The sequence below is a fragment of the Prionailurus viverrinus genome, chromosome D3 (genome assembly GCF_022837055.1).
Source record: "Prionailurus viverrinus isolate Anna chromosome D3, UM_Priviv_1.0, whole genome shotgun sequence".
Lineage (NCBI taxonomy): Eukaryota > Metazoa > Chordata > Mammalia > Carnivora > Felidae > Prionailurus > Prionailurus viverrinus.
The window spans coordinates 47,987,841-48,003,113 of NC_062572.1; the positions used below are offsets into that span (position 1 = coordinate 47,987,841).

The following is a 15,273-nucleotide window of genomic DNA, read 5'->3' on the forward strand; positions in this document are numbered from 1 at the left end:
ATATATGTTTTTTTCCTCTTCACCTAAAAAGCTACATGTATCACACAAAGTCAACTACCCATCTCAAAGAGTGAAGGAAAGATCTTTACCGAACTAATTCGTAAGTCTCTCCCAGAAGCGGGTTGAAAGGCTTTCCAGTGCGTTCCCACTGAGAAGCAACAGCAGATACAGCAAATGCAGCTACACACTGTGGAACACAGCATTAGAAGTTAAAGATAGCCTCACTTGCTCCCCATTCTTTAAGGAACTGAAATCTTGAAGATAATAATTACAAAATTATTTTGAGGAGTTTAATTACTTTGGATTTTTAATATATCTCTAGCAACTTAATATGCAAGTGTGTGTATTCAAAATGAAAAATACTGAGTCTCCTGCTATAGTCATTCTGAGCTATGGTTTTTCTAACACCCTGAGTGCTACAAATTCACTCAAGAACTTTTAAAAAACTCTCAAACCCCAAATTACTTTTAATTCCCTTAAAATTTCTAAAAGTACAATTTGAGGATAGGGAAAAAGAGATAAAACTAAACAAATTGGTATTAAGTCCCAGGAGGTTGGGAAAAGCTGATTTATATAAATGAAAGAACAGAAAGATTCCGTTCAGAATGCTATTGCTTTGTCTGGAGAACAATGTGTCTATTCTGCTCTGCCTGTAACTAATCCATCTGTACACATCATGTAAGCATCTTCTATCCAAAACAAAATTACAAAGTGCAATTCCTTGTTATCTTTTGTTTTAATCTACAATAGTGTGTAAGTTAATTACACACATAAGCATAAATATACATATTTGTGTATGTATGTGTGTGTTCACTCCTTCTCGGAAATACTCTAATAAGAAAGTGTGAAAGAAGAAAAGTTGAGCTGTTTCTCCCAACACATTACTTTCTAAAATGAAGACTCAGAAACAGCTCACCAACATCCGATTTGGTTATGGACCACCTTCTGCTTCTCTTCCAATTGTCACTCGTCTTCCCACTGTGGTGGCACTCTGGCCAGAGGACAGCAGGGGAAGGAACACAGAGGACACTCCAAATATTCTAAGTTTTAATAACATTTCCCAATCTCACGCTGGATTGAACATGAATTTTGTGTATGTTTTGGGGGTGGAGGTGGCAGAGAAGTCTCTGAGATTTAAACCCTTTCAGTGCTTGTTTGACACGTACCTGCATCCTTTCCACAGAATCAGAAAATGAACTGGCCTTGTGGATGAGGTATGTATGTTCCATATATTCAGTGAGTCGTTGTAGGAAGCTCAAAGGCTCATTAAATATAACTGGCATGGTGATCTTGGATAGTTCCTATTTAAGAAGAAAATGGAAATGGTGATGTCAATACACATGACGATATATATGACAAACTTACCTGCTGGTATCTTTACCTCACATGTCTCCTGGGAAGGAAGTAACGGAAAATTGCAGCCCATGAAACTGAATTAGCATCAGTTCACTTTCACAAATCTTTCCCAGAGGGCAATATGGAGTATATTGTTCTAGGCCTCGAAGGAAATATAAACACTCCCCACACATTCTCCTTCTCTTCAAGGAGCTCATGATCTGGTGAGCATTAGATAACAACTATTAATAAATCTGCCTTAGATGAGAATTAGGAAATAGGGGGCGTCTGGGCGGCTCAGTCTGTTAAGCATCTGACCCTTGATTTTGGCTCAGGTCATGATCTCACAGGGAGACTGAGCCCTGCATTAGGCTCTGCGCTGAGAGCACAGAGCCTGCTTGGGATTCTCTCTCCCTGCACCCCACCCCTGCTCATGTTCTCTCCCTCTCTCTCTCAAAATAAATAAACGTAAAAAAAATTAGGAAATGGGATACAAAGATGATGGGGCCCCCAAAACCAAAAATCTTCATAGTGAGCTAATGATCAAAGCTGAAAGAAATTTCAGGCTGTTTTTGAACAACATTGAGGTTTCCTGAGCATGCAAATCTACTCTACTTTGTGGACTAGGTACTAGAAGGCTATTGTACACATTACAGAATAGGCTTTAAATTCTGTCTGCTAGAATGACACAATCACAGTAGACTTCCAAAATTAATGTAATGATTGGGCGGGGGGGGGGGGAGGGGGCTGGTCTCTGACTTGAAGTTTCAACCCTGTATACCCTATCCTGCCAGCAAACAACAGCATCGTTAGGTCTTTAAAAAATTCATTACGTAACATACTTATCTTGGTATTCTCTAGGATATTCGGATGATCTTCCCAACCCTTCACCTACCATTAGTTATGTTTCCTTTGGAAATCAGGTCTTTCATAAATTTTACTGACTAAAGCTACAGGCCAGGTGAACATTCCCAAGGTGCCATCCAAGTTGAATGCCACCTGCCTTAGCTGACTTTCTCCTCCTCAATATATCCACATTCTTACTAATCCATACAATTAACAGTAATATAACTTTCACAAGACTACAACTAGAGTGCATTAGAAACATTAAGCTCATTCATTACCACAAAGTATTGCAGAACAGACAGACATGTAACAGCTCAACCTAATTAACAGAAGTGGTAAGTCTATTGCTGTCTCACTGGGGAGACAAGGGAGAATACGAACACAGAAAGAGATAAAGAAAAGAAGACTGCACTATATACACTTGGAGATCTCAGGAAGTCCAGAAATTCACTGATGGGGCCCACGTCAGAAAACTGGGACTACCAATGTTTATCTCCAATGAGATGTCTCAAGCTCTCTTCCTTCTATTTAAAAATACCTTTCTGGGGCGCCTGGGTGGCTCAGTCGGTTAAGCGGCCGACTTCAGCTCAGGTCACGATCTTGCGGTCCGTGAGTTCGAGCCCCGCGTCGGGCTCTGTGCTGACAGCTCAGGGCCTGGAGCCTGTTTCAGATTCTGTGTCTTCCTTTCTCTAACCCTCCCCCGTTCATGCTCTGTCTCTCTCGGTCTCAAAAATAAATAAACGTTAAAAAAAAAAAAAAAAAACCTTCCTTGGGGCGCCTGTTAAGCGGCTGACTTCGGCTCAGGTCATGGTCCGTGAGTTTGAGCCCCGCGCCGGGCTCTGTGCTGACAGCTCAGAGCCTGGAGCCTGTTTCAGATTCTGTGTCTCCCTCTCTCTGACCCTCCCCCGTTCATGCTTTGTCTCTGTCTCAAAAATAAATAAACGTTAAAAAAAATTTTTTTAAAATACCTTCTTTGTTTTCTTTCTTTAAAGAAACAAAACAAAACAAAACAAAACACAAGGGTGCCTGGGTGGCTCAGTCAGTTGAGTGTCTGACTTCGGCTCGGGTCATGATCTCATGGCTCATGGGTTCAAGCCCCATGTTGGGCTCTGTGCTGACAGCTCAGAGCCTGGAGTCTGCTTTGGATTCTATGTCTCCCTCTCTCTGCCCCTTCCCCACTTGCACGCTCTCTCTCTCTCTCTCTCTCTCAAAGTAAGTAAACATTTAAAAAAAATCATAGAGGAATACATAACTCTTGAAGTAAAAATGAAAATGCTCCTTTATCCAGAAATGAAGCACCATCAACTATTTGGGATATACTGCTATGTAATTACACAGCAATACGTTAGACGTAGGGGATTTCAATACTCTACGTCCAACGGACAGATCACCTAGACAGATGATCAAAAAAGAAACAATGGACTTAAATGACATGTTAGGCCAGACAGACCCCACAGACATCTACAGAACATTCCACTGAACAGCAGCAAAATACATACTCTTCTCAAATGCCCACAAAACATTCTCCAGGACAGATTATACATTAGGCACAAACCAGTCTTCATAAATTTAATAAGATTCAATTGATATCAAGCAACTTTTTGAGCCAAAAGAGTATGAAATTAGAAATGAATTACAAGAGGGGTGCCTGGCCGGCTCAGTTGGAAGAGCATGCACTTCAATCTAGGGGTCAAGGGTTTGAGCCCCACTTGGGCTGTAGAGACTACTTAAGCAAGTAAAACTTTAAGAAGAAGAAAAAAATTAATTGTAACAAAAAAACCACATAAATTCACAACTATGTGAGATTTAAAACATACTACTGAATAACCAATCAAAGAACCAAATTCAAAGGGAAAATCAAGAAATATCTTGAGACAAATGAAAATGGAAATACAACATGCCAAAGCTGATGGGATGCAGCAAAAGCAATTCTAGGAGGGAGGTTTACAGCAATAGAGGACTACCTCAAGCAGCAAGAAAAATCTCAAATAAACAATCTAACCTTACACCTAAAGGAGATAGAAAAAGAACAAACTAAGGCCAAAGGCACTAGAAAAAAGGATGTAACAAAGATCAGAAGGGAAATAAATGAAATAGAGACTAAAAAGCCAACAGAAAAAAGAATTCAAATAAAATAATAAATAAAAGGAAAGACATAATTGATACCATAAAAATACAGGGGATCATATGGGCAAAATGGGTAAAGGAGAGTGGGAGACAGAGGCTTCCAGTTATGAAATAAGTAAGTCATGGGGAAAAAGGTACAGCACAGGGAAGGTAAGCAATGTAACATATGTAATGTGTGGTGAGAGGTGGTAGCTACACTTGTGGTGAGCACAGCATAATGTGTAGACTCGTTGAATCACCACACTGTACACCTGAAACCAGTGTAACATTGTATATCAACTACAGTTCAATTAAAAAAAATACATGGAAAAAATGCAAAGGCTCATAAACTACTACGAGCAATTGCATACTAACAAATTGGAAATCTTAGAAGAAATGGATGAATTCCTAGAAACACATACCCTACAGAGTGAAATCATGAAAAAGGAGAAAATCTGGACAAATTATCAATAAGGAGACTGAAACAGTAATCAAGTCTGCCAACAAACAAAAGTCCAGGATCACATGGCTTCACTGGTAAATTCTGCCAGAATGTACTTCAAAAAATAGTAGAGGGAACACTTCCAAATACATTTTGTGAAGTTAGCATTAACCTGATCCTGAAACCAGGCAAGGACACTACAATGAATGTGCATCTGATGAGCACGGATGCAATGTACCTCAAACAAAGTATTAGCAGACCAAATTCAAAAGTACCTTAAAAGGATCATATACACCATGATCAAGTGTATACACTTGATCAAGTGGATACACTCTAAGGATACAGGATGGTTCAACACCACAAATCAATAAATGTGATATACCACATTAACAAAATGAATGATTAAAATCGTGTGATCACCTCACTAGATGCAAAAAAAATACGTGACAAAATTCACCATCCTTCCATGATAAAGCTCTTAACAAAGTGGGTAAAGTGGGAACATACCTCAACCTAATAAAGTCCATATATGACAAGCCCACAGCTAACATCACGCTTCCTGATTTCAAACAGTATCACAAAGCTATAGTAATTGACACAGTATGGTACTGGCACAAACCTGGCCACACAGGTAAATGGAACAAAGAGCCCAGAAATAAACCCACACATATCTGGTTAATTTCTGACAAAGGAGCCAAGAATATACAATGGGGGGAAAGGACAGTTTCCTCAATAGATGTTGCTAGGAAAACTGGACAGCCATATGCAAAAGAATGATGCTAGACCATTATCTTACACCATTCACAATAATCAACTCAATACAGATTAAAGATTTAAATGTAAGAACTGTAACCATATAACCCCTAGATGAAAACACAAGGGGTAAGATCGTCATAGGTCTTGTAATGATTTTTTTTTAATCTGACATCAAAAGCAAAAGTAACAGGCAAAAACAAACATCTGGGACCATATCAAACGGAAAACCTTCTGCACAACAAAGAAAACCATCAACAAAATGAAAACAGCAACCTATAAGATGGGAGAAAATATTTGCAAATCACGTATCTGATAAGACGGTAAGATCCAAGATACATATTAAAAAAACTCTTACAACTTAATAGAAACAAAAAAGATTAAAAAATGGGCACAGGAAATGAGTAGACGTTTTTTCAAAGACGACATCCAAATGGCCAATAGGTAAAGGTGCCCAATACCACTAATCATCAGGGAAATGCCAATCAAAACTACAATGAGATTATCACCTCCCACCTGTTAGGATGGCTTTTATATGAAAGAGATGAATGGCTGGCAATAATGTGGAGAAAAGGGAGCTCTTATACACCACTGGGGGGATGTAAAGTGGTACAGACACTGTGCAAAGCACAATGGACATTTCTTAAGAAATTAAAAACAGACCTGCCCTATGATTCAGCAGTTCCACTTCTGGATATTTACCCAAAGAAATGAAAAGACTTTTTTTTTTATGAAATTTATTGTCAAATTGGTTTCCATACAACACCCAGTGCTCATCCCAACAGGTGCCCTCCTCAATGCCCATCACCCACTTTCCCCTCCCCTCCACTACCCATCAACCCTCAGTTTGTTCTCAGTATTTAAGAGTCTCTTATGGTTTGCCTCCTTCCCTCTCCGTAACTTTTTATCCCCCCTTCTCCTCCCCCCCGGTCTTCTGTTGAGTTTCTCAGGATCCACATATGAGTGAAAACATATGATATCTGTCTTTCTCTGCCTGACTTATTTCACTTAGCATAACACTCTCCAGTTCCAACCACGTTGCTACAACTGGCCAGATTTCATTTTTTCATTGCCTAGTAGTATTCCATTGTATATATAAACCACATCTTCTTTCGTCAGTTGATGGACATTTAGGCTCTTCCCATAATTTCTATAGCTATTGTTGAAAGTGCTGCTATAAACATTGGGGTACAAGTGCCCCTATGCATCAGCACTCCTGTATCCCTTGGGTAAATTCCTAGCAGTGCTATTGCTGGGTCATAGGGTAGATCTATTTTTAATTTTTTGAGGAACCTCCACACTGTTTTCCAGAGTGGCTGCACCAGTTTGCATTCCCATCAACAGTGCAAGAGGGTTTCCGTTTCTCCACATCCTCTCCAGCATCTATAGTCTCCTGATTTATTCATTTTAGCCACTCTGACTGGTGTGAGGCGGTATCTCAGTGTGGTTTTGATTTGTATTTCCCTGATGAGGAGTGATGTTGAGCATCTTTTCATGTGCCTGTTGGCCATCTGGATGTCTTCTTTAGAGAAGTGTCTATTCATGTTTTCTGCCCATTTCTTCACTGGCTTATTTTGAAAACACTAACTTGAAAAAACATGTGCACCCCATGTTCATTAGAGCATTATTTAGAATAGTCAGTATGGAAACAACCTAAGTGTCCATCAACAGATAAATGAATCAAGAAAATGTGATCACTGGGTCAAGAAAATGACATACACACCCAGGAGTATTATTCGGCCATACAAAAGAAGAAAATCCTGCCATTTGTGACAACACGGATGAAACTGGAGGGCCTTATGCTAAGTGAAATAAGCCGGACAGAGAAAGACAAGTATTCCATAGTATCACCTACATGTGGAAACAATCAACAACAACAACACAATAAAGAACAAACTCATAGAAACATAGTAGGGAGGTGGTTGCCAGAGGCTGCAGGTGGTGAATATGGGAGAGACTGTTAAAAGAGTACAAAATTTTAGTTGTAAGACGAGTAATATAGAAAGATCTAATGTATAACATGGTGACTATAGTTGATAACACTGTTTTCCATAAGTGAAATTTGCTAAGGGAGTAGAATTTAAATGTTCTCACACACAATGTAAGATGAGATGTGTGTATGTGAGGTGACTGATGTGTTAAATAACTCAAGGGGAATTCTTTCACAGTGCACAACATATGCAGTCATCTTATATATACTTTAAATGTCTTATAATGTTGTGAACTATATATCAAAAAACCCCATCCCTTCTACAGCCAATGTGCAGTACAGAATATACATTAGAAATAATTTTTCAAAATATCTTCTGAAAAAAATTAATTTACCATCTACTAGGTGCCAGGCACTATTTTAGGCACTGAGTTAAAAGACTTGGTAGAGCCAGTCCTGACCAAGGATGCCCTGCTCTCTTCCCTTACCTCTTACAGATCCTACCCATATTTGAAGGGTCAGCTCAAGTCTCTCCTTCTCAGCTGTTCTAGTTCTCATTGATTTCTCACTTCCTCCAACACCCGGCATACCAGAATCTATATCTCACAATTTAGCTCTTGGTCATGTATTGGATTGCATACTGTTATGTCAGTTCATCTCGCTAACTCTACAGTAATACGGTTCTTGAAGGGAAGGATAAAATCTTATACTCTGCCTGTGTCCTCATCACCCCAGAGAGAGAAGAGTACACTGCAGGTGCCCCTACCCTCCATGCTCCTCTGCAGTCCCAATGCCTGCGGACTTTATGCCTACGCAGGCATTTATCACAATACGCTAGACTTTGCTGACCCTTCTACTGGAATACAAGCTTCTTGATGTCAAACCCTCTTTTTTTTTTTAATTTTTTTTAACGTTTTATTTATTTTTGAGACAGAGAGAGACAGAGCATGAATGGGGGAGGGGCAGAGAGAGAGGGAGACACAGAATCGGAAGCAGACTCCAGGCTCTGAGCCATCAGCCCAGAGCCCGACACGGGGCTCGAACTCACAGACCGCGAGATCGTGACCTGAGCTGAAGTCAGACGCTCAACCAACTGAGCCACCCAGGCGCCCCTCAAACCCTCTTTTTAATGATACACAATAGTTTATGTGGCAAAACGTTGTTAGGTTACAAAGCCACATGTTTAAAGAGATGTTTTATAGACATAGCAACAAATACTAGGAGGTCATAGCACCAAAAAATTAACAGCTGTTGTCTCTAGGAGTTGGTAGTGCAGGTAATCTTGACGACCTTATTTATGCTTTTCCATATTTTCTGTTTCCTAACGTGAACATGTATTGCTCTTTTAATCAGGAGTAAAACAAGAGATTTATCTTAAAATCTAATACTTTCAAGCCTGGCCAAAGGAAGCGAACAACCTTGCACCACAGACACTGGATCGCCTTAGAACACACGCATGGACATTATGCTAATCATAAAATGTACGAGAGAAAAGCGAAGTCTAAGCATAAGGGAAAAAGAACAGCGACAGAACGTGCTCAGGTTGGTCCAGGCCAAAGCTCCAGGGACAGTGAGGTGGCTAAGAGAGTGAGTTCTGAACAGAAAGCAGCATGGTAGCTAGCTGGGACAGGGGCCTGGGAGTTACTGTTTAATGGGTACAGAGTCAGTTCTGCAGGATGAAGAGGCTGGGTGGACGGTGGTGATGGCTGTACATGGTGAATGTACTGATGCCACCGAACTGCATGCTTACAAATCGTGAAGATGGTAGTTTATGCGGTGAATTCTACCACAATTAGAAAAACAAAAAGGAATGGGGTCTGAGATTGAAGGCCCCTTGCTACCTAATACTTGCGTCACCACAAGTAAGTCCCTCACCTCTCCTCAGATGGGGATTTCATTGCATACGTCACAGGGCTTGTAAAGATCAGGTTAATTCATCTATGGCACTTAGAAGAGCACCAGGCAGACATGAAGTGAGCAATAAATGTGAGCTATTACCATTAAGAATGCATGCAAGAGTGCCAAGTCCTCCCAGATGCAGAGAGGCAAGAGAGCCTCAGAGGTTGGGATCCTTCACCTGGTCGCCTGGGCTGTAGAAAAGCTATTAAGAAAGCAGCATGGCTTCCGCGCTCTGACTTTAAAGGGTGAGGGACTGAAGGAAAGGACCCCTGCTCCCCCTGGAGCCCCAGCCAGGACGGGATGGCTGCAGTCCCCCTGGTAAGGTTCTCTCTGCTGGCCGGCTGGCTGCTCCATCCAATCACCAAGACAGGAATTCACGGAGGGGACGACTTGAGTCATGTCCTTGACTAGTATGTGACCCACACCGTGCCATTCTTCGTCTCTACATTTCACTTCGTTGTGTACAACATCAGGATGAGATGTACTCATTACAGCAATGAAGAACTTTACCTCAAAGCTTGATTCTGGATTTTTCCCCCCAAAAAGTACTAAAAGGACTACAAAATATTCCCTGAGGGAATAGGATATGTGCTAGAGGTGAGGGCATTTTAGCTTGTCCCTAATTACAGAGGATCAGATGAGAATTGTGTCCTAGGGGCTTAATCTTTCATCTCTAAAGCAATGCTGGGTATGCTGCACCTCTTCACATATAGCTCCCCCCCCCCCCCCCCCGGGGAAAATATACAGGCAAGGACAGGACCATCCAGGGTCTACTAGCCACTGGCCTCTCACACTGATTGGCTAGACTTTATAGGAGTTAGTGAGTCAGTGAAAGTGGGCGTAGTGTAAACTCTGAGACCACTGCACAAAGGACATGGTTTTATCATGAATTCAATGGGTAGATTATTTCCAATCATTTGAAAAGCTCCTAATCTAAATAAGCTTCTTTAAATCCAATGTTGTAATCTAGAATAATTTAAACTCTTTCTTACTTCTTTTAGCCCAGAACATAAGCATTCAGAGAAATGAAAAGGCACACATCTGGGCCAAATATCAGAGAGGGAATACAAAGGAAAGAAAAGATCCCGGAGAACATATATACATAAATCCAGTCCACCATAACAACAGCCTCACCCTGAGAATGAGAAGAGTAGGAGTATTTATACTCTTAAAATACAGCAATAGGGGCGCCTGGGTGGTGCAGTCGGTTAAGCGTCCGACTTCAGCCAGGTCACGATCTCGCGGTCCGGGAGTTCGAGCCCCGCGTCAGGCTCTGGGCTGATGGCTCAGAGCCTGGAGCCCGTTTCCAATTCTGTGTCTCCCTCTCTCTCTGCCCCTCCCCTGTTCATGCTCTGTCTCTCTCTGTCCCAAAAATAAATAAACGTTGAAAAACAAAATTAAAAAAAAAATACAGCAATAGACTTAATTTTATTGCCTCTATTAGTGAAATTATTTTAAAATAGTATTACAGTAATTTTTAATTGTTAAAATCTACAGTTCCCTAGGTATGTAATGAAAACTCAAGTGACAGAAACCCTATTTCATTCCGTTTTGGAATTTTACAGTGACCTCACTTTTATTTCCCATATAATAAAGTTTGGTAGTGGACTCTCTAGATACCGTATACTAATTAGTACTGTGCAGATTCCAATAATAGGAGAAGAAACAACACACATTATGAGGGTCAAGTTTCAGGAAGAAACATGAACTAGGCTACTCTGATCACCGGGAGCATCAGTCGGCTGAAAAATTAAATATTTATGCCAGGCAGTTCCACCCTGTGACCCAGCTAAAAACACAGTTTAAATTTATCCATGCAAATTAACAGCAACCAATGATGAAACTGAAGAAACTCTTAATTGCAATTTCTCATCTGCTGACAAACTGAGAAAGGGAAAAAAGAGAGAGAGAGAGAGAGAGAGAGAGAGAGAGAGAGAGAGAGAGAGAGAGAAGGCTGTTTGCTTCATCTTTTGAGCACTATATAAACAACCTGAAGGCAAGGCCAAGTTTGATCCCAGCTAAAATGGAAAATATTTTATAGCTGTAAACTCTAACACTGTAATACCCAATTGTGCAAATATTTAAGACCTGGGTTACAGAGAGAAACTCAACTTAGGTCTCTGGCTAAATTCGTCTGCTCGTTTGCCCAGGCAGCCAGTGTGCAGGCAGAGTCCTCACCCAGGAGTGGGACCCAAGCACTAAATGGGTTTCCAGGCTCCTCAGTGTTGGGCAAGTGCTAGAAGCAGCCTTGGTTCTGCTTGTTGGATGTCCCTTCTGCAAGATGAAGTTGGCACTGGCTCCTTCCTCACCCCCCCCCCCCCCACCGCCCCACCTCCCACAGCTACCAAGGATGTAAACATTCATCCCGCTTACATTTAAGGGCTTTGGAGGGTCAAAGGTCTCTTTCACATCTTCGGCTACTCAGCCCCCTCCCTCCATAAGATGTCTACCATCTATCTACTAGTTTATCTTGCATGAGAGGTTCTTGCTATCCGAATACCACTGATTGTGCCCAAAGCAGCCGCACGAAGAACTCAAAAGACTCCTGGGACCATCTGGATGAGCAGTTTAAAAAAGGCCTCCCGCCCTTATGCCTTCTGCTGTTGGTCACACCACTGTTCCTCAGCTCTCACAGACCTGCCCAAGGGGAACACAACAGGGGAATGAGTGGGAGATAACACACTTGGAAATGAAGGAACTGTGGAGCAGGAAAGGGGTATGTGTTTGTGTGTGAACTGAACCACACTGTGCTCAGCTTGGTGCAAACCAACGGTAAAAAACAGAAAGAAAAACAGAAGACAAGCTACAAGGAAAAAGATGAACAAAAAGATATTCTTTTCCTATTCTTCCTGTCTAGTAGCGGAGTATTTTCAGAGTTGGGAGGCATTTAACCGAAGTCTGGACAACCACGACAGGAACGTGGAAGGACAACAGATGTACTGGCTGACGCCTGGATGGATCTCAGTCTTCACCCTGTATTCACTCAAGGTGCACAAAGACTGGCTAGTAGCTACGTGGGCGGGGCTGCTTTAAGGGAACCAATTTCCAGAGGCTCAGCCTCCACAGGCACTCTTACCTAATTATGGGAAGGTCTGAGCAGACACCTGCATTGGAGGTCATGCTTTCTCTTCTCCCACTTGCCCTCAACTACTCTTCTGTGACGGGGGTGGGGTGGGGGGACACCTCACACCATCCTCAATCACTGTATTCTCGCTCTGAAATGTAAAACTCGTTAGGGTACCAAACGAAGGGAGGTATAGAAGTACAGTACTGGTCTCAGTGAGGCCCCTTTAACTGAGGCGCCATAACCTGCATGAGGGCCCCATGACTTTCCCTGTTTTAGTTAAGGGAAAGACCTGACATCAGAAAAGGGCTCTTCTGGCCATTTCTCCCATACCAGGGTATTCTGATTTCAGAAGACTGGAAAGGAAGGTGGTAAAGATGCTAGGTTTTGTTTAACTACTTTGCTGTTTCTGTTCCCCGTCTCTCAAGTCAGTATTTATCATGTACCAGCTTTGGCAAAGCTCCAAATCTTACCTCAGTCTGTATCAATCTTAGATTTAGAATTCAAGAATGGGACAGATGTCACAGTGACATATACTAACATGTTTATCTGAACCCCAAAATACCATCACTCCTGGCAGGACATCCAGTTGACCTGGGATGTGTCCGAGTATGGACCGGCTCTACGGCTGTGTGCAGGCACCCTGCATCAAGTGAATGAGCTAGATCTGTGGTTTTGAGGGAAAAACTGTAAAGCTCACGGTAAGATAAAAGCATTTTATCAAAAATTACTATACTGATACAGGTGTGTTTCAGCGAAAAATATTTCAATTTTCTCATCCCCGTCTCACTACTGCAATGTACATGTGAGTAAGAGGACAGAGCTACGTGTGCACCAAGAGTTGAGAGCCCTGGCAAAGCTTCTCTGGCTACATTTCCCAGAGACCAAGGCACCTATGACTCCAATGGAGGCTCAGAAGACCTTCTACGAGTTAGACTTCTCCAAATTTGTTCACAGTAACACTGAAGAAAGTCCTAATTGAGCTGTCAACTTATGGATCATAAAAAAAATTTTTTTTTCAATATGTGAAGTTTATTGTCAAATTGGTTTCCATACAACACCCAGTGTTCATCCCAAAAGGTGACCTCCTCAATACCCATCACCCACCCTCCCCTCCCTCCCACCCCCATCAACCTTCAGTTTGTTCTCAGTTTTTAAGAGTCTCTTATGCTTTGGCTGTCTCCCACTCTAACCTTCTTTTTAAAAATGTTTTTGATAATACATTGTTATCTGAACTTGTGGCACACAGTTGGCAAAGGGTTGAAGAACTGAATGGTATTGCGAGATTCAAAAACCCCACCAAATCCCTACTCCCATCTGTCTACTAATATGAGCAAGGTTTTTTAATCCCAGAATCTATTAAAAAATTACATAACTGTTATTGAAAAGTCCATCACATTCTAGCAATAGATAGGTGACATTCTCAGATCTCTAAACCCAGCAGAAAAAATCCATTTTATGAGCATTTCACCCTTTATGTTAATATTTTCATAAATTTTGTAATGCTTGTTATTTTGATAACTCATGTATTAATACTTGTAAGAATAACAAGACGCAAAGAAACTTAAAGTCTTAAGGTCACAGGATATACACTGTCTGATTTTTATTTTTATAAGTATTTTTGTGATAGCAAAGTGTGATAATCAGTAAAAGACCTTAAAAGATAAAAAGTGTAGGAAATATGGAGAAGAAGAATGAATCAAAGGAGCAAATGGAACTGTAAACTTTTCAACTCTTAAAGTAACAGCTTGCTCTTGTATTGAAATCTCTATGGTATTTGGTTCCACTGGACATCATTAACAGTAATATCACATTTTCATTTTAAAAGGTCATATATATTTATAATATATCAGACCTTTCTCATTTCTGATAATAATCCAACACTAATATTCTATGACTCCAAGATATTTAGTGAACACAGGGTTGGCACCTGCAAAGCCCTGGGCACAGTTGCCTACTCAAATTCTGGGCCTCACCCCAGTGCTGGCCCTGGTTTTGAAAGTCACTAGGCATGAACACCCAGGACCTAACCTCTGGGTGAGTCCCACTGAGAAACGCTGAAGGGATGAGAGAGGAGAGAAGAGGAGAAAGAAAAACGGGAAGTGTAGGACAATGGGATTATGAGATCAGAGCCCTTCAACAAAAGGACAATGGGAGTAAGGAAATAAGGAAGAAAGGTTTCAATCACTAACCAGTATCAGTATTAGTTCTGAGCTGGGAATCTGTTTTGTAAAAGCTTCAATCACAGGAGAGTTTTAGAGTTGAATATCAGTTATGTAAAGTATTCATTTCATGTAGTATAATCCAACATTTAGTAACATAATCCTGTCCAAAACAGATTGGAAGGACAAAGGAAGATGTCATTAGTTTTGGAAATCTAAGTCTCCATATTCTTTTTATTTTTTTAATATAATTTACTGTCAAGTTGACTAACATACAGTGTATACAGTGTGCTCTTGGTTTTGGGGGTAGATTCCCATGGTTCATCGCTTACATACGACACCCAGTGCTCATCCTGACAAGTGCCCTCCTATTGAGGGCCCATCACCCATTTTCCCCTCTTCCCCCACCCCCCTTCAGTTTGTTCTCTGTATTTCAGAGTCTCTTATGGTTTGCCTCCCTCCCTTTCTATTCCTATTTTTTCCCCTTCCCTTCCCCCATGGTCTTCTGTTAAGTTTCTCAAGTTCCACATATGAATGAAAACATAGGATATCTGTCTTTCTCTGACTTATTTCACTTAGCATAATATCCTCCAGTTCCATCCATACTCTATTAGAAGCAGCAAAGCAAAATGCATACATATGTGGAAATGGAAGACAGGGTCAAAGTGAGCCGGCTGGAGACGGCACTGCAGGGCACTGAGGTCCAGTATGGCCAATGTCAGGAGAAGATCTCGGA

At 41.2% G+C, this 15,273-nt stretch overlaps 1 protein-coding gene across 11 annotated transcripts in view; it reads right to left on the reverse strand.

Annotated features, from left to right (window-relative positions):
• OSBPL1A (oxysterol binding protein like 1A) overlaps positions 1–15,273 on the reverse strand; it is a 245,337-nt gene that overhangs the window by 19,883 nt on the left and 210,181 nt on the right. For all 11 annotated transcript variants that reach the window (XM_047828148.1, XM_047828145.1, XM_047828146.1 and 8 more), the window contains 2 exons: positions 1,167–1,301; positions 90–187 (listed from right to left, as the gene is read on the reverse strand). In XM_047828148.1, the coding sequence (XP_047684104.1) occupies positions 90–187; positions 1,167–1,301 (233 nt within the window). The remainder of the gene's footprint in view (positions 1–89; positions 188–1,166; positions 1,302–15,273) is intronic.